The sequence below is a fragment of the Topomyia yanbarensis genome, unplaced genomic scaffold, assembly GCF_030247195.1.
Source record: "Topomyia yanbarensis strain Yona2022 unplaced genomic scaffold, ASM3024719v1 HiC_scaffold_30, whole genome shotgun sequence".
NCBI classification, from domain to species: Eukaryota; Metazoa; Arthropoda; class Insecta; order Diptera; family Culicidae; genus Topomyia; species Topomyia yanbarensis.
This window is the reverse complement of record NW_026683492.1, coordinates 200,831-217,891: the sequence shown is the minus strand read 5'-3', so window position 1 is coordinate 217,891 and position 17,061 is coordinate 200,831. Positions and strand designations below refer to the sequence as shown.

Below are 17,061 nucleotides of genomic sequence, written 5' to 3'. Positions count from 1 at the left end.
TTCGCGCTATTTCCCCTTCAAACCAACACATCTGCAAGCATATAGATAGCAGCCATGGTAATCTACCTATGCCGGCGCGGCGGCGACTGAGAATGTGTGTGCATCAGTATAAAAGCGCTACTCAATGGGCCGAATTGCAACATTCGGTATTGGAATCTCGCTGCTGCTACTGCTGCTGCAGGTGTGCTGTGCTAGCCTACTAAGTTATTACCTACAACCAAGAAGATGACTGGCCGTGGCAAAGGAGGAAAAGGGCTCGGCAAGGGAGGCGCTAAGCGGCACCGCAAGGTGCTTCGTGACAATATCCAGGGCATCACCAAACCCGCCATTCGTCGTCTGGCTCGACGTGGAGGAGTGAAGCGAATCTCCGGTTTGATATACGAGGAAACCCGTGGTGTGCTGAAGATTTTTCTGGAAAACGTTATCCGGGACGCTGTGACGTACACTGAACATGCCAAACGGAAGACCGTCACTGCGATGGATGTCGTCTATGCGCTTAAACGCCAGGGACGCACATTGTACGGTTTTGGTGGTTAAGACCCCCCCCCCCCCCCCCTACCGTTCACGACAACACAAAAGGCCCTTTTCAGGGCCACCAAACGTTTAGAAAAAAGAATTAGTTTGAAATGTATCCTTCATATTTTCATTCATGTTGCAGGGACGTCGTACTGTTTAGTGTGCGATTTTGATGGATATGCGAGAGACCAGTGGTTACGACTGAGCGCTGGGTTTCCCTTTTTCATATATGCATTTCCTTTTTCTCCTGAGCTTGCGTATCATGGGACAAAACTGCTCGTTTCTCGATAGCAACGAACCGCCGACCGACTCTTTTTTTTTTTCGCGCGCGCGTTTTAGCTTACCACGCTTTCATCTACCTGAATTTGCGCTTGTGATCTGCGTCGGGGGACAATCGTTCCCATCGATGCGTGCGCTGAAGCACCTGGGTGTGATGGCCGACGCGTGCGGTTTATTAGCTCACAGCCACGTCGACGACGATGTATGCGAGAAGTCTGCTACACAACGATGTAGCGAGTTGATCAGGTATATCCGAAATAATAGAATTTTGAGATAGCCAAAGCAATGCAAAATAACACTGATTATTAGTGCACTAAAATCAAAATCCGCAACTAAATGTTGGATTTTTTTCGAGGTATTTCTCTCTTCTCTCTCTCTCTCTCTCTCTCTCTCTCTCTCTCTCTCTCTCTTTGCCGTCGAAACAAGAAAGCATTCCGCGTGCGCATTGTACGGTTCTACGAGCAACACAAGAATCTCGGCGAAAAGTGCACGGTGCAATATTTTAAAAGCGAAAATGTTGCGTCATCGACTGTTTACAACACCTTTCGACGCTGCAATTTCAATGCCGCTTGCCGGTTGATAAAAAATTATTTTGGGTAAATATTTTGTTTTGCACGAAGCAAGTTACTTCCCTCGCCAAAAAAACGCAAAAAAACAATCGTTCCCGAATTCGATCCCATTTGTACCCTAAAAATCACAACCCGCTTCACAATTTGCTTCAGTGTCGCCCAATCGCAGATTTCTTCGGGATTTTGTTTTGAGAGCCACGAATTGCAAACAGTTGATTGGTAGAAGATCACGAAATGCATTAGCAAAGTGTTGACATAGACGCCGTACTACGCGCCTGTTCCGACATCAAACGGAAGCTTCGCCGAACAGCATCCAATTACGGATCAGTTTCAAATGTTCACTAATTTTTGGTCAACAATGGAGAACGTATCTTCTAATTTCAATCAAATCGTTTGTCTTTTTTTTACAGGTTGCGAAAAAAAAAAAAAATCCAAAATTTGTGTTGCCACCCGTTAACTTTTTAGTAATTTTAATAACGAAAGTTTTCAGCAAAGGACCAGCCGACCGAAACGTTTTCCGCAGGTCGCCAAATTACGAGCACTTCCGCTCGAGCAAATATATACAAAAATGAAATAATTTCATATAGAGAGAAGTTTTCTTTCGATTGGATAGCATCGAAAAGGTTTTCCAATTGCTAGATGGTTCAAATTAACCAATTTTCCACAATTCAGTTTGCACGTGCCGCCATAGTCGGATGCATGATTTGATAATATTCGCCCATACGCTTAAAACAGAATGTTCAGCGGGTGTCAGTTTGGACGGTGTGCACATTGCGGTAAATTGAAAGCAAACTTCCAGTGTACATTTCACAAGCAGTAATTCGATTTTGGTTGATTTAAAACAACAGTCCGCAAAATTTTACCGGCACCGATCGAATAGTAACTTTCAACCGTCATCTACGCGTTCCCAAACAGAGCCGATGAATACGATCCTAAACAACAGACACCGGGCCCCCGGTTATCATATTCGCAGACTTGCATCATCGTGCATCCATCAACTCGTCGTCTACAACTGTGTGTGGAAGAAAACCAAACCAAACGAACGCGCAATGGCTGAAACTGCTATCGACGTTGCTGCTACGGCCCCTGCCGTCGTCGCCTCTCCGCCAGCCGCCAAAGCACCACCGAAGCAGGCGGCCAAGGCTAGCAAGAGTGACGCCAAGAAACCGAAAAAATCTTCAACCCATCCACCAGTGAGTGAGATGGTTCTGGCTGCCATCCGGACCCTGAAGGAACGGAGCGGATCATCACTGCAGGCGATCAAAAAGTACATCGCCGCCAACTACATGTGTGACGTCGCCAGGCTGGCTCCGTTTATCCGGAAGGCTTTGAAAACGGGTGTCGAGAAGGGAAACATCACCCAGACCAAGGGTACCGGTGCTTCCGGATCGTTTAAGGTGACGGTCGAGGCTAAGAAGCCGGCTGGCGATAAGAAACCACCATCGGGTGCAGCGAAAAAATCGGCTACTAAATCCGGGGAGAAGAAAAATCCGCCGGCCGGTGGTGGTGGTGAGAAGACCAAAAAGGCAAAGGCGGCGGCAATCCCGGCCGCTAAGAAATCGGCTGCGAAGAAAACGAAAGCTGCTGCTGCCCCTGCCAAGGCGGTAACGGCTGCCACTAAACAGAAAGCCACCAAACCATCGAAGGCTGCAGCGAACAAGCCGAAGGCCCCTAAGCCAAAGAAGGCCGCCACCGCCCCGAAGAAGGTCACCGCCGGCAAGAAGTAAATTCCCGACAACGTGCGCGTCCCCCCAAAACAACAGTCCTTTTCAGGGCTAACAAAATTGTAAAGAATTGATTGATGCTTATTTTCCGTTAATGCTCCATTCCCACCAATGAGTTTTCTAGCTTGCGCACACCCGCATTCAACAGGCCGCCGATTGGCAAGATAAATCAGTCGTCGTTAGTTTGATTAAACAACATCACTTTAGTAAATAGGCGCGGTTTTTTGCTCAGATAAACGTACGTACGTACGTACAGGTAAATTAATAGTAGGCCGTGGTTTTCTGTTGCCTTAACAAACAAACAAACAGACAGAGCAAGTATAATATTACTCTGATTAGCAAACAACGCGCTTATTTTGGCTATTATAAAACAGAGAAAAATTGGCTGGCACAATAAACAAACGAACGACTAGAGACACTGCTAGAGGATAATTACCGATTTTGTTTAGCCTAAATTGACGAACGTATTGTATTGTTCAACTTTGAGATTATAAATTGTGTTGGCTATTTTTTAATTATTAACGTTCAACGCAGATCAGAAGTTTGAAGGCTGGGAGAAGTGTATTGTATTAACAAGTATGATCCAGAAATGTGTTCTTTTTGCAGCAGAATTTTCATACGCTGGGGCTGTTTTAGACTGAGTAGAATATAGACACGACAAAGGGGGGAAAGACCGTTTTCCGTCTTAACGAAAAACAATCAACTAGCGCGGTAAGGGGAAAGACTATTTCCACAAACTACAGCAAAACACATATTTGATTTGGTGATGATTTGAAAAATGGACAGAGAGGGAAAAAAAAATGACAACTCTAATGAAACAAACAAACAACAACAACAACAACTAATGTTTATATAAACTATGTGTACATTTCAATTCAACTCTTTACCAGAACGTGTTTTGGTGGCCCTGAAAAGGGCCGATGACGATGGTGTGTGACATCCGGCGGCGGGGCGGGCGACACGTTTACTTCGAGCTGGTATACTTGGTAACGGCCTTGGTACCTTCCGATACGGCATGTTTGGCCAGCTCTCCCGGTAACAGCAAACGAACGGCGGTCTGTACCTCGCGGGAGGTGATCGTCGACCGTCGGTTGTAATGGGCCAGACGGGATGCTTCGTTAGCAATACGCTCGAAGATGTCGTTCACGAAGCTATTCATGATGCTCATCGCCTTCGACGAGACACCGGTGTCCGGATGGACCTGCTTCAGCACCTTGTAGATGTAGATAGCGTAGCTTTCCTTGCGCCGTTGCTTTCGCTTCTTCTTCTTCTCTCCTCCTGCTTTTGTGGCGATGTTCTTCTGTGCCTTGCCACCGCCGCCGCCGGATTTTTTCACAGCCTTTCCGCTGGCTTTCGGTGCCATAGTAACGACGTGGTGGTGGTGCTGCTGCTGTTAACGCTCTCGATGCGAACTGCGCTGACTGATTGGTAGGTAAAACCACTGTACATATCGCTTATATACGATCGTGTAGCGAGACGAAGGTTCGTCCTTTTTTGTGTTTAGCGCGTTTCGTTCGTTCGCTACTCCGCCCCTTTGGCGAACGATGTGCAATGAAGCGAATGCATAACAAGGGGTGCTGCGTACGCGAACGGCATCAGTGTTACTCGTACTGTCTACGTGACTGCATACGCACAGCGATAAACCTACAACAATGTCTGCACGCGGTAAAGGAGGAAAAGTGAAGGGAAAGCCAAAATCCCGCTCAGTTCGTGCCGGTCTCCAGTTCCCTGTTGGCCGAATTCACCGTCTGCTGAGGAAGGGAAACTATGCTGAACGTGTCGGTGCCGGAGCACCCGTCTACTTGGCAGCTGTAATGGAATATCTTGCCGCCGAAGTACTGGAGCTGGCAGGAAACGCTGCCCGCGATAACAAAAAGACCAGAATCATCCCCCGTCATCTGCAGCTGGCCATTCGAAATGACGAAGAGCTGAACAAACTGCTCTCCGGTGTGACCATTGCCCAGGGTGGCGTGTTGCCTAACATACAGGCCGTACTGCTGCCGAAGAAGACTGAAAAGAGGGCCTCCGCAGCAACCTAAATCCCGCTCCTTTCGAGCCGAAAAAAAAACCGCCCTTTTCAGGGCGACTATTTTCTTCTGATAAAAAGAGTTAATTTGATTTTCACTCCGATAATCATCAACGTACATTTTTGTGAGCATTGCACAAGTTTCATTGCAATGCTCGTCAGACACTTAATAATAGTTTCCCTCATATATCATGGCATTGACGATTTCATTTAACCCGCACTCAATCTCTCAAAAGTTCACTCATCGATTTGGTGCTAAATCACAAATTTTCCCTCAATGAATGGGTCTCTTGTTTTTCACACGCTACTACTGTCGATCGGTACGAGGTGGTGGAGCTGGCAAAAAATCATCCCATCGGCGTGCTTTCTAACACACACACACACACACACACAGCCACCTGCCTGAGCATTTTTGGAGGGAAACGGAAATTTTCTGCTAATAATTCTTAGTAAAATATGATTGGTTGGTCCTGAAAAGGACCGTTTGTTGCTGTTTCGTTCTGGGGGGTGATGGGCACACACCAAATTTAGGCCCGCTCCCCACGGATCCGGCGAGCCAGTTGGATGTCTTTCGGCATGATGGTCACTCGCTTGGCATGGATAGCGCACAGATTGGTATCCTCGAACAATCCAACCAGGTAAGCCTCGCTGGCTTCTTGAAGGGCCATGACGGCTGAGCTCTGGAAGCGCAGATCGGTTTTGAAGTCCTGCGCGATCTCACGCACCAGACGCTGGAAGGGCAGCTTGCGAATTAGTAGCTCTGTCGACTTCTGATAGCGACGAATTTCTCGCAGCGCGACAGTTCCTGGTCGGTAGCGATGGGGCTTCTTAACGCCACCCGTAGCTGGGGCACTTTTACGGGCAGCCTTCGTTGCCAACTGCTTGCGGGGAGCTTTCCCTCCGGTGGACTTGCGGGCGGTCTGTTTCGTACGGGCCATGGCGCGAAAATGCTGCTCTACTACTGCTACCACGGTGACGCTGTTCAAACGACGAATGATGACCAAAACAGACCGACCGATTTTTTTTATAGTCGCGAATACACACTACTATCGCCTGTCTCGCTCGTGCCCGTGCCATGTGCCATGTGCCTTTTCGTTCTGTATACGGTTCGATTCGGCTAACTTCCCCCACCACTTCCATTGCGGAGCCAGCGTTGCCAGACTTGAAATTTTCAGCTTTTCATCAGATTTGCAAAAAAATATTCCTAAAAAGAAAAACTATGTATGAGCAAAAAATCGCCTAGAAATCAATAAAATTCCAACAGTAGAAGAATATCAAACAGAACTAGTTTGTTCAACAGTAACAATTTGTTCCATCATAGATCAGTATCAGATATCGATATTTCAGTACCATAGAAGCCAATATAACGAACGCACCATGTAGACGGATGTATAGAAAATCTTTATAAGTTCAAAGAAAAAAAAAAACCGTTTGTAGCCCTATTTTCGATTTACTTTTTCTTTCTTTCTTTTTCAGGAGAATCAATTTCCGGGCAATCGTTTTCCAGGGAAAATGCTACCATGTCAGCAGTAGTCCAGATTTCGGCAATCCCAAGATACTAAAACAGTGGCAACAGTGAACTTCGTGTTCGCGCTATTTCCCCTTCAAACCAACACATCTGCAGCAAGCATATAGATAGCAGCCATGGTAATCTACCTATGCCGGCGCGGCGGCGACTGAGAATGTGTGTGCATCAGTATAAAAGCGCTACTCAATGGGCCGAATTGCAACATTCGGTATTGGAATCTCGCTGCTGCTACTGCTGCTGCAGGTGTGCTGTGCTAGCCTACTAAGTTATTACCTACAACCAAGAAGATGACTGGCCGTGGCAAAGGAGGAAAAGGGCTCGGCAAGGGAGGCGCTAAGCGGCACCGCAAGGTGCTTCGTGACAATATCCAGGGCATCACCAAACCCGCCATTCGTCGTCTGGCTCGACGTGGAGGAGTGAAGCGAATCTCCGGTTTGATATACGAGGAAACCCGTGGTGTGCTGAAGATTTTTCTGGAAAACGTTATCCGGGACGCTGTGACGTACACTGAACATGCCAAACGGAAGACCGTCACTGCGATGGATGTCGTCTATGCGCTTAAACGCCAGGGACGCACATTGTACGGTTTTGGTGGTTAAGACCCCCCCCCCCCCCCCTACCGTTCACGACAACACAAAAGGCCCTTTTCAGGGCCACCAAACGTTTAGAAAAAAGAATTAGTTTGAAATGTATCCTTCATATTTTCATTCATGTTGCAGGGACGTCGTACTGTTTAGTGTGCGATTTTGATGGATATGCGAGAGACCAGTGGTTACGACTGAGCGCTGGGTTTCCCTTTTTCATATATGCATTTCCTTTTTCTCCTGAGCTTGCGTATCATGGGACAAAACTGCTCGTTTCTCGATAGCAACGAACCGCCGACCGACTCTTTTTTTTTTTCGCGCGCGCGTTTTAGCTTACCACGCTTTCATCTACCTGAATTTGCGCTTGTGATCTGCGTCGGGGGACAATCGTTCCCATCGATGCGTGCGCTGAAGCACCTGGGTGTGATGGCCGACGCGTGCGGTTTATTAGCTCACAGCCACGTCGACGACGATGTATGCGAGAAGTCTGCTACACAACGATGTAGCGAGTTGATCAGGTATATCCGAAATAATAGAATTTTGAGATAGCCAAAGCAATGCAAAATAACACTGATTATTAGTGCACTAAAATCAAAATCCGCAACTAAATGTTGGATTTTTTTCGAGGTATTTCTCTCTTTCTCTCTCTCTCTCTCTCTCTCTCTCTCTCTCTCTCTTTGCCGTCGAAACAAGAAAGCATTCCGCGTGCGCATTGTACGGTTCTACGAGCAACACAAGAATCTCGGCGAAAAGTGCACGGTGCAATATTTTAAAAGCGAAAATGTTGCGTCATCGACTGTTTACAACACCTTTCGACGCTGCAATTTCAATGCCGCTTGCCGGTTGATAAAAAATTATTTTGGGTAAATATTTTGTTTTGCACGAAGCAAGTTACTTCCCTCGCCAAAAAAACGCAAAAAAACAATCGTTCCCGAATTCGATCCCATTTGTACCCTAAAAATCACAACCCGCTTCACAATTTGCTTCAGTGTCGCCCAATCGCAGATTTCTTCGGGATTTTGTTTTGAGAGCCACGAATTGCAAACAGTTGATTGGTAGAAGATCACGAAATGCATTAGCAAAGTGTTGACATAGACGCCGTACTACGCGCCTGTTCCGACATCAAACGGAAGCTTCGCCGAACAGCATCCAATTACGGATCAGTTTCAAATGTTCACTAATTTTTGGTCAACAATGGAGAACGTATCTTCTAATTTCAATCAAATCGTTTGTCTTTTTTTTACAGGTTGCGAAAAAAAAAAAAAATCCAAAATTTGTGTTGCCACCCGTTAACTTTTTAGTAATTTTAATAACGAAAGTTTTCAGCAAAGGACCAGCCGACCGAAACGTTTTCCGCAGGTCGCCAAATTACGAGCACTTCCGCTCGAGCAAATATATACAAAAATGAAATAATTTCATATAGAGAGAAGTTTTCTTTCGATTGGATAGCATCGAAAAGGTTTTCCAATTGCTAGATGGTTCAAATTAACCAATTTTCCACAATTCAGTTTGCACGTGCCGCCATAGTCGGATGCATGATTTGATAATATTCGCCCATACGCTTAAAACAGAATGTTCAGCGGGTGTCAGTTTGGACGGTGTGCACATTGCGGTAAATTGAAAGCAAACTTCCAGTGTACATTTCACAAGCAGTAATTCGATTTTGGTTGATTTAAAACAACAGTCCGCAAAATTTTACCGGCACCGATCGAATAGTAACTTTCAACCGTCATCTACGCGTTCCCAAACAGAGCCGATGAATACGATCCTAAACAACAGACACCGGGCCCCCGGTTATCATATTCGCAGACTTGCATCATCGTGCATCCATCAACTCGTCGTCTACAACTGTGTGTGGAAGAAAACCAAACCAAACGAACGCGCAATGGCTGAAACTGCTATCGACGTTGCTGCTACGGCCCCTGCCGTCGTCGCCTCTCCGCCAGCCGCCAAAGCACCACCGAAGCAGGCGGCCAAGGCTAGCAAGAGTGACGCCAAGAAACCGAAAAAATCTTCAACCCATCCACCAGTGAGTGAGATGGTTCTGGCTGCCATCCGGACCCTGAAGGAACGGAGCGGATCATCACTGCAGGCGATCAAAAAGTACATCGCCGCCAACTACATGTGTGACGTCGCCAGGCTGGCTCCGTTTATCCGGAAGGCTTTGAAAACGGGTGTCGAGAAGGGAAACATCACCCAGACCAAGGGTACCGGTGCTTCCGGATCGTTTAAGGTGACGGTCGAGGCTAAGAAGCCGGCTGGCGATAAGAAACCACCATCGGGTGCAGCGAAAAAATCGGCTACTAAATCCGGGGAGAAGAAAAATCCGCCGGCCGGTGGTGGTGGTGAGAAGACCAAAAAGGCAAAGGCGGCGGCAATCCCGGCCGCTAAGAAATCGGCTGCGAAGAAAACGAAAGCTGCTGCTGCCCCTGCCAAGGCGGTAACGGCTGCCACTAAACAGAAAGCCACCAAACCATCGAAGGCTGCAGCGAACAAGCCGAAGGCCCCTAAGCCAAAGAAGGCCGCCACCGCCCCGAAGAAGGTCACCGCCGGCAAGAAGTAAATTCCCGACAACGTGCGCGTCCCCCCAAAACAACAGTCCTTTTCAGGGCTAACAAAATTGTAAAGAATTGATTGATGCTTATTTTCCGTTAATGCTCCATTCCCACCAATGAGTTTTCTAGCTTGCGCACACCCGCATTCAACAGGCCGCCGATTGGCAAGATAAATCAGTCGTCGTTAGTTTGATTAAACAACATCACTTTAGTAAATAGGCGCGGTTTTTTGCTCAGATAAACGTACGTACGTACGTACAGGTAAATTAATAGTAGGCCGTGGTTTTCTGTTGCCTTAACAAACAAACAAACAGACAGAGCAAGTATAATATTACTCTGATTAGCAAACAACGCGCTTATTTTGGCTATTATAAAACAGAGAAAAATTGGCTGGCACAATAAACAAACGAACGACTAGAGACACTGCTAGAGGATAATTACCGATTTTGTTTAGCCTAAATTGACGAACGTATTGTATTGTTCAACTTTGAGATTATAAATTGTGTTGGCTATTTTTTAATTATTAACGTTCAACGCAGATCAGAAGTTTGAAGGCTGGGAGAAGTGTATTGTATTAACAAGTATGATCCAGAAATGTGTTCTTTTTGCAGCAGAATTTTCATACGCTGGGGCTGTTTTAGACTGAGTAGAATATAGACACGACAAAGGGGGGAAAGACCGTTTTCCGTCTTAACGAAAAACAATCAACTAGCGCGGTAAGGGGAAAGACTATTTCCACAAACTACAGCAAAACACATATTTGATTTGGTGATGATTTGAAAAATGGACAGAGAGGGAAAAAAAAATGACAACTCTAATGAAACAAACAAACAACAACAACAACAACTAATGTTTATATAAACTATGTGTACATTTCAATTCAACTCTTTACCAGAACGTGTTTTGGTGGCCCTGAAAAGGGCCGATGACGATGGTGTGTGACATCCGGCGGCGGGGCGGGCGACACGTTTACTTCGAGCTGGTATACTTGGTAACGGCCTTGGTACCTTCCGATACGGCATGTTTGGCCAGCTCTCCCGGTAACAGCAAACGAACGGCGGTCTGTACCTCGCGGGAGGTGATCGTCGACCGTCGGTTGTAATGGGCCAGACGGGATGCTTCGTTAGCAATACGCTCGAAGATGTCGTTCACGAAGCTATTCATGATGCTCATCGCCTTCGACGAGACACCGGTGTCCGGATGGACCTGCTTCAGCACCTTGTAGATGTAGATAGCGTAGCTTTCCTTGCGCCGTTGCTTTCGCTTCTTCTTCTTCTCTCCTCCTGCTTTTGTGGCGATGTTCTTCTGTGCCTTGCCACCGCCGCCGCCGGATTTTTTCACAGCCTTTCCGCTGGCTTTCGGTGCCATAGTAACGACGTGGTGGTGGTGCTGCTGCTGTTAACGCTCTCGATGCGAACTGCGCTGACTGATTGGTAGGTAAAACCACTGTACATATCGCTTATATACGATCGTGTAGCGAGACGAAGGTTCGTCCTTTTTTGTGTTTAGCGCGTTTCGTTCGTTCGCTACTCCGCCCCTTTGGCGAACGATGTGCAATGAAGCGAATGCATAACAAGGGGTGCTGCGTACGCGAACGGCATCAGTGTTACTCGTACTGTCTACGTGACTGCATACGCACAGCGATAAACCTACAACAATGTCTGCACGCGGTAAAGGAGGAAAAGTGAAGGGAAAGCCAAAATCCCGCTCAGTTCGTGCCGGTCTCCAGTTCCCTGTTGGCCGAATTCACCGTCTGCTGAGGAAGGGAAACTATGCTGAACGTGTCGGTGCCGGAGCACCCGTCTACTTGGCAGCTGTAATGGAATATCTTGCCGCCGAAGTACTGGAGCTGGCAGGAAACGCTGCCCGCGATAACAAAAAGACCAGAATCATCCCCCGTCATCTGCAGCTGGCCATTCGAAATGACGAAGAGCTGAACAAACTGCTCTCCGGTGTGACCATTGCCCAGGGTGGCGTGTTGCCTAACATACAGGCCGTACTGCTGCCGAAGAAGACTGAAAAGAGGGCCTCCGCAGCAACCTAAATCCCGCTCCTTTCGAGCCGAAAAAAAAACCGCCCTTTTCAGGGCGACTATTTTCTTCTGATAAAAAGAGTTAATTTGATTTTCACTCCGATAATCATCAACGTACATTTTTGTGAGCATTGCACAAGTTTCATTGCAATGCTCGTCAGACACTTAATAATAGTTTCCCTCATATATCATGGCATTGACGATTTCATTTAACCCGCACTCAATCTCTCAAAAGTTCACTCATCGATTTGGTGCTAAATCACAAATTTTCCCTCAATGAATGGGTCTCTTGTTTTTCACACGCTACTACTGTCGATCGGTACGAGGTGGTGGAGCTGGCAAAAAATCATCCCATCGGCGTGCTTTCTAACACACACACACACACACACACAGCCACCTGCCTGAGCATTTTTGGAGGGAAACGGAAATTTTCTGCTAATAATTCTTAGTAAAATATGATTGGTTGGTCCTGAAAAGGACCGTTTGTTGCTGTTTCGTTCTGGGGGGTGATGGGCACACACCAAATTTAGGCCCGCTCCCCACGGATCCGGCGAGCCAGTTGGATGTCTTTCGGCATGATGGTCACTCGCTTGGCATGGATAGCGCACAGATTGGTATCCTCGAACAATCCAACCAGGTAAGCCTCGCTGGCTTCTTGAAGGGCCATGACGGCTGAGCTCTGGAAGCGCAGATCGGTTTTGAAGTCCTGCGCGATCTCACGCACCAGACGCTGGAAGGGCAGCTTGCGAATTAGTAGCTCTGTCGACTTCTGATAGCGACGAATTTCTCGCAGCGCGACAGTTCCTGGTCGGTAGCGATGGGGCTTCTTAACGCCACCCGTAGCTGGGGCACTTTTACGGGCAGCCTTCGTTGCCAACTGCTTGCGGGGAGCTTTCCCTCCGGTGGACTTGCGGGCGGTCTGTTTCGTACGGGCCATGGCGCGAAAATGCTGCTCTACTACTGCTACCACGGTGACGCTGTTCAAACGACGAATGATGACCAAAACAGACCGACCGATTTTTTTTATAGTCGCGAATACACACTACTATCGCCTGTCTCGCTCGTGCCCGTGCCATGTGCCATGTGCCTTTTCGTTCTGTATACGGTTCGATTCGGCTACTATACTTCCCCCACCACTTCCATTGCGGAGCCAGCGTTGCCAGACTTGAAATTTTCAGCTTTTCATCAGATTTGCAAAAAAATATTCCTAAAAAGAAAAACTATGTATGAGCAAAAAATCGCCTAGAAATCAATAAAATTCCAACAGTAGAAGAATATCAAACAGAACTAGTTTGTTCAACAGTAACAATTTGTTCCATCATAGATCAGTATCAGATATCGATATTTCAGTACCATAGAAGCCAATATAACGAACGCACCATGTAGACGGATGTATAGAAAATCTTTATAAGTTCAAAGAAAAAAAAAAACCGTTTGTAGCCCTATTTTCGATTTACTTTTTCTTTCTTTCTTTTTCAGGAGAATCAATTTCCGGGCAATCGTTTTCCAGGGAAAATGCTACCATGTCAGCAGTAGTCCAGATTTCGGCAATCCCAAGATACTAAAACAGTGGCAACAGTGAACTTCGTGTTCGCGCTATTTCCCCTTCAAACCAACACATCTGCAAGCATATAGATAGCAGCCATGGTAATCTACCTATGCCGGCGCGGCGGCGACTGAGAATGTGTGTGCATCAGTATAAAAGCGCTACTCAATGGGCCGAATTGCAACATTCGGTATTGGAATCTCGCTGCTGCTACTGCTGCTGCAGGTGTGCTGTGCTAGCCTACTAAGTTATTACCTACAACCAAGAAGATGACTGGCCGTGGCAAAGGAGGAAAAGGGCTCGGCAAGGGAGGCGCTAAGCGGCACCGCAAGGTGCTTCGTGACAATATCCAGGGCATCACCAAACCCGCCATTCGTCGTCTGGCTCGACGTGGAGGAGTGAAGCGAATCTCCGGTTTGATATACGAGGAAACCCGTGGTGTGCTGAAGATTTTTCTGGAAAACGTTATCCGGGACGCTGTGACGTACACTGAACATGCCAAACGGAAGACCGTCACTGCGATGGATGTCGTCTATGCGCTTAAACGCCAGGGACGCACATTGTACGGTTTTGGTGGTTAAGACCCCCCCCCCCCCCCCCTACCGTTCACGACAACACAAAAGGCCCTTTTCAGGGCCACCAAACGTTTAGAAAAAAGAATTAGTTTGAAATGTATCCTTCATATTTTCATTCATGTTGCAGGGACGTCGTACTGTTTAGTGTGCGATTTTGATGGATATGCGAGAGACCAGTGGTTACGACTGAGCGCTGGGTTTCCCTTTTTCATATATGCATTTCCTTTTTCTCCTGAGCTTGCGTATCATGGGACAAAACTGCTCGTTTCTCGATAGCAACGAACCGCCGACCGACTCTTTTTTTTTTTCGCGCGCGCGTTTTAGCTTACCACGCTTTCATCTACCTGAATTTGCGCTTGTGATCTGCGTCGGGGGACAATCGTTCCCATCGATGCGTGCGCTGAAGCACCTGGGTGTGATGGCCGACGCGTGCGGTTTATTAGCTCACAGCCACGTCGACGACGATGTATGCGAGAAGTCTGCTACACAACGATGTAGCGAGTTGATCAGGTATATCCGAAATAATAGAATTTTGAGATAGCCAAAGCAATGCAAAATAACACTGATTATTAGTGCACTAAAATCAAAATCCGCAACTAAATGTTGGATTTTTTTCGAGGTATTTCTCTCTTTCTCTCTCTCTCTCTCTCTCTCTCTCTCTCTCTCTCTCTCTCTTGCCGTCGAAACAAGAAAGCATTCCGCGTGCGCATTGTACGGTTCTACGAGCAACACAAGAATCTCGGCGAAAAGTGCACGGTGCAATATTTTAAAAGCGAAAATGTTGCGTCATCGACTGTTTACAACACCTTTCGACGCTGCAATTTCAATGCCGCTTGCCGGTTGATAAAAAATTATTTTGGGTAAATATTTTGTTTTGCACGAAGCAAGTTACTTCCCTCGCCAAAAAAACGCAAAAAAACAATCGTTCCCGAATTCGATCCCATTTGTACCCTAAAAATCACAACCCGCTTCACAATTTGCTTCAGTGTCGCCCAATCGCAGATTTCTTCGGGATTTTGTTTTGAGAGCCACGAATTGCAAACAGTTGATTGGTAGAAGATCACGAAATGCATTAGCAAAGTGTTGACATAGACGCCGTACTACGCGCCTGTTCCGACATCAAACGGAAGCTTCGCCGAACAGCATCCAATTACGGATCAGTTTCAAATGTTCACTAATTTTTGGTCAACAATGGAGAACGTATCTTCTAATTTCAATCAAATCGTTTGTCTTTTTTTTACAGGTTGCGAAAAAAAAAAAAAATCCAAAATTTGTGTTGCCACCCGTTAACTTTTTAGTAATTTTAATAACGAAAGTTTTCAGCAAAGGACCAGCCGACCGAAACGTTTTCCGCAGGTCGCCAAATTACGAGCACTTCCGCTCGAGCAAATATATACAAAAATGAAATAATTTCATATAGAGAGAAGTTTTCTTTCGATTGGATAGCATCGAAAAGGTTTTCCAATTGCTAGATGGTTCAAATTAACCAATTTTCCACAATTCAGTTTGCACGTGCCGCCATAGTCGGATGCATGATTTGATAATATTCGCCCATACGCTTAAAACAGAATGTTCAGCGGGTGTCAGTTTGGACGGTGTGCACATTGCGGTAAATTGAAAGCAAACTTCCAGTGTACATTTCACAAGCAGTAATTCGATTTTGGTTGATTTAAAACAACAGTCCGCAAAATTTTACCGGCACCGATCGAATAGTAACTTTCAACCGTCATCTACGCGTTCCCAAACAGAGCCGATGAATACGATCCTAAACAACAGACACCGGGCCCCCGGTTATCATATTCGCAGACTTGCATCATCGTGCATCCATCAACTCGTCGTCTACAACTGTGTGTGGAAGAAAACCAAACCAAACGAACGCGCAATGGCTGAAACTGCTATCGACGTTGCTGCTACGGCCCCTGCCGTCGTCGCCTCTCCGCCAGCCGCCAAAGCACCACCGAAGCAGGCGGCCAAGGCTAGCAAGAGTGACGCCAAGAAACCGAAAAAATCTTCAACCCATCCACCAGTGAGTGAGATGGTTCTGGCTGCCATCCGGACCCTGAAGGAACGGAGCGGATCATCACTGCAGGCGATCAAAAAGTACATCGCCGCCAACTACATGTGTGACGTCGCCAGGCTGGCTCCGTTTATCCGGAAGGCTTTGAAAACGGGTGTCGAGAAGGGAAACATCACCCAGACCAAGGGTACCGGTGCTTCCGGATCGTTTAAGGTGACGGTCGAGGCTAAGAAGCCGGCTGGCGATAAGAAACCACCATCGGGTGCAGCGAAAAAATCGGCTACTAAATCCGGGGAGAAGAAAAATCCGCCGGCCGGTGGTGGTGGTGAGAAGACCAAAAAGGCAAAGGCGGCGGCAATCCCGGCCGCTAAGAAATCGGCTGCGAAGAAAACGAAAGCTGCTGCTGCCCCTGCCAAGGCGGTAACGGCTGCCACTAAACAGAAAGCCACCAAACCATCGAAGGCTGCAGCGAACAAGCCGAAGGCCCCTAAGCCAAAGAAGGCCGCCACCGCCCCGAAGAAGGTCACCGCCGGCAAGAAGTAAATTCCCGACAACGTGCGCGTCCCCCCAAAACAACAGTCCTTTTCAGGGCTAACAAAATTGTAAAGAATTGATTGATGCTTATTTTCCGTTAATGCTCCATTCCCACCAATGAGTTTTCTAGCTTGCGCACACCCGCATTCAACAGGCCGCCGATTGGCAAGATAAATCAGTCGTCGTTAGTTTGATTAAACAACATCACTTTAGTAAATAGGCGCGGTTTTTTGCTCAGATAAACGTACGTACGTACGTACAGGTAAATTAATAGTAGGCCGTGGTTTTCTGTTGCCTTAACAAACAAACAAACAGACAGAGCAAGTATAATATTACTCTGATTAGCAAACAACGCGCTTATTTTGGCTATTATAAAACAGAGAAAAATTGGCTGGCACAATAAACAAACGAACGACTAGAGACACTGCTAGAGGATAATTACCGATTTTGTTTAGCCTAAATTGACGAACGTATTGTATTGTTCAACTTTGAGATTATAAATTGTGTTGGCTATTTTTTAATTATTAACGTTCAACGCAGATCAGAAGTTTGAAGGCTGGGAGAAGTGTATTGTAT

At 46.7% G+C, this 17,061-nt stretch overlaps 10 protein-coding genes across 10 annotated transcripts; 7 read left to right on the top strand and 3 right to left on the bottom strand.

Moving 5' to 3' along the window:
- The first annotated feature begins 124 nt into the window (after window positions 1–124).
- On the top strand, window positions 125–537 carry LOC131695213 (histone H4-like). The gene is made up of 2 exons (XM_058983730.1): window positions 125–181; window positions 223–537. The coding sequence occupies exons 1-2, from the start codon at window positions 125–127 to the stop codon at window positions 535–537; spliced, it is 372 nt and encodes a 123-aa protein (XP_058839713.1).
- A 1,846-nt stretch (window positions 538–2,383) lies between these two features.
- Window positions 2,384–3,302, top strand: LOC131695212 (histone H1A, sperm-like). The gene is made up of 2 exons (XM_058983729.1): window positions 2,384–2,968; window positions 3,237–3,302. Exons 1-2 carry the CDS (start codon window positions 2,414–2,416, stop codon window positions 3,300–3,302), a joined length of 621 nt encoding a protein of 206 aa, XP_058839712.1. The 5' UTR covers window positions 2,384–2,413.
- Window positions 3,303–4,042: 740 nt separating this feature from the next.
- LOC131695141 (histone H2B-like) lies at window positions 4,043–4,468 on the bottom strand. The gene has a single exon (XM_058983660.1). It carries the CDS (start codon window positions 4,449–4,451, stop codon window positions 4,053–4,055), a length of 399 nt encoding a protein of 132 aa, XP_058839643.1. The 5' UTR covers window positions 4,452–4,468; the 3' UTR covers window positions 4,043–4,052.
- A 1,215-nt stretch (window positions 4,469–5,683) lies between these two features.
- On the bottom strand, window positions 5,684–6,055 carry LOC131695133 (histone H3-like; the record flags this gene model as incomplete). Its single annotated transcript, XM_058983652.1, has 1 exon — window positions 5,684–6,055. A coding segment is annotated over exon 1 (369 nt), but the record flags the coding sequence as incomplete, so codon positions are not given.
- Window positions 6,056–6,828: 773 nt separating this feature from the next.
- Window positions 6,829–7,241, top strand: LOC131695211 (histone H4-like). The gene is made up of 2 exons (XM_058983728.1): window positions 6,829–6,885; window positions 6,927–7,241. Exons 1-2 carry the CDS (start codon window positions 6,829–6,831, stop codon window positions 7,239–7,241), a joined length of 372 nt encoding a protein of 123 aa, XP_058839711.1.
- Window positions 7,242–9,081: 1,840 nt separating this feature from the next.
- LOC131695210 (histone H1A, sperm-like) lies at window positions 9,082–10,000 on the top strand. Its single transcript, XM_058983727.1, has 2 exons — window positions 9,082–9,666; window positions 9,935–10,000. The coding sequence occupies exons 1-2, from the start codon at window positions 9,112–9,114 to the stop codon at window positions 9,998–10,000; spliced, it is 621 nt and encodes a 206-aa protein (XP_058839710.1). The 5' UTR covers window positions 9,082–9,111.
- Window positions 10,001–10,740: 740 nt separating this feature from the next.
- LOC131695135 (histone H2B-like) lies at window positions 10,741–11,171 on the bottom strand. Its single transcript, XM_058983654.1, has one exon. It carries the CDS (start codon window positions 11,147–11,149, stop codon window positions 10,751–10,753), a length of 399 nt encoding a protein of 132 aa, XP_058839637.1. The 5' UTR covers window positions 11,150–11,171; the 3' UTR covers window positions 10,741–10,750.
- A 267-nt stretch (window positions 11,172–11,438) lies between these two features.
- On the top strand, window positions 11,439–13,395 carry LOC131695209 (histone H2A-beta, sperm-like). The gene is made up of 2 exons (XM_058983726.1): window positions 11,439–11,689; window positions 13,293–13,395. Exons 1-2 carry the CDS (start codon window positions 11,439–11,441, stop codon window positions 13,393–13,395), a joined length of 354 nt encoding a protein of 117 aa, XP_058839709.1.
- A 132-nt stretch (window positions 13,396–13,527) lies between these two features.
- LOC131695208 (histone H4-like) lies at window positions 13,528–13,940 on the top strand. The gene is made up of 2 exons (XM_058983725.1): window positions 13,528–13,584; window positions 13,626–13,940. Exons 1-2 carry the CDS (start codon window positions 13,528–13,530, stop codon window positions 13,938–13,940), a joined length of 372 nt encoding a protein of 123 aa, XP_058839708.1.
- A 1,846-nt stretch (window positions 13,941–15,786) lies between these two features.
- LOC131695207 (histone H1A, sperm-like) lies at window positions 15,787–16,705 on the top strand. Its single transcript, XM_058983724.1, has 2 exons — window positions 15,787–16,371; window positions 16,640–16,705. The coding sequence occupies exons 1-2, from the start codon at window positions 15,817–15,819 to the stop codon at window positions 16,703–16,705; spliced, it is 621 nt and encodes a 206-aa protein (XP_058839707.1). The 5' UTR covers window positions 15,787–15,816.
- Window positions 16,706–17,061: the final 356 nt, after the last annotated feature.

Bases quoted from the DNA above. Each gene is read 5' to 3' on its own strand.
- LOC131695141 (XM_058983660.1), bottom strand. From the start codon at position 4,451: ATGGCACCGAAAGCCAGCGGAAAGGCTGTGAAAAAATCCGGCGGCGGC.
- LOC131695208 (XM_058983725.1), top strand. From the start codon at position 13,528: ATGGGCCGAATTGCAACATTCGGTATTGGAATCTCGCTGCTGCTACTG. The intron at 13,585-13,625 runs GTGTGCTGTGCT...CCTACAACCAAG, and splicing joins TGCTGCTACTGCTGCTGCAG to AAGATGACTGGCCGTGGCAA.
- LOC131695207 (XM_058983724.1), top strand. From the start codon at position 15,817: ATGGCTGAAACTGCTATCGACGTTGCTGCTACGGCCCCTGCCGTCGTC. The intron at 16,372-16,639 runs GTAACGGCTGCC...CGCATTCAACAG, and splicing joins CTGCTGCCCCTGCCAAGGCG to GCCGCCGATTGGCAAGATAA.
- LOC131695210 (XM_058983727.1), top strand. From the start codon at position 9,112: ATGGCTGAAACTGCTATCGACGTTGCTGCTACGGCCCCTGCCGTCGTC. The intron at 9,667-9,934 runs GTAACGGCTGCC...CGCATTCAACAG, and splicing joins CTGCTGCCCCTGCCAAGGCG to GCCGCCGATTGGCAAGATAA.
- LOC131695209 (XM_058983726.1), top strand. From the start codon at position 11,439: ATGTCTGCACGCGGTAAAGGAGGAAAAGTGAAGGGAAAGCCAAAATCC. The intron at 11,690-13,292 runs GCTGGCCATTCG...TTTCTTTTTCAG, and splicing joins ATCATCCCCCGTCATCTGCA to GAGAATCAATTTCCGGGCAA.
- LOC131695212 (XM_058983729.1), top strand. From the start codon at position 2,414: ATGGCTGAAACTGCTATCGACGTTGCTGCTACGGCCCCTGCCGTCGTC. The intron at 2,969-3,236 runs GTAACGGCTGCC...CGCATTCAACAG, and splicing joins CTGCTGCCCCTGCCAAGGCG to GCCGCCGATTGGCAAGATAA.
- LOC131695213 (XM_058983730.1), top strand. From the start codon at position 125: ATGGGCCGAATTGCAACATTCGGTATTGGAATCTCGCTGCTGCTACTG. The intron at 182-222 runs GTGTGCTGTGCT...CCTACAACCAAG, and splicing joins TGCTGCTACTGCTGCTGCAG to AAGATGACTGGCCGTGGCAA.
- LOC131695135 (XM_058983654.1), bottom strand. From the start codon at position 11,149: ATGGCACCGAAAGCCAGCGGAAAGGCTGTGAAAAAATCCGGCGGCGGC.
- LOC131695211 (XM_058983728.1), top strand. From the start codon at position 6,829: ATGGGCCGAATTGCAACATTCGGTATTGGAATCTCGCTGCTGCTACTG. The intron at 6,886-6,926 runs GTGTGCTGTGCT...CCTACAACCAAG, and splicing joins TGCTGCTACTGCTGCTGCAG to AAGATGACTGGCCGTGGCAA.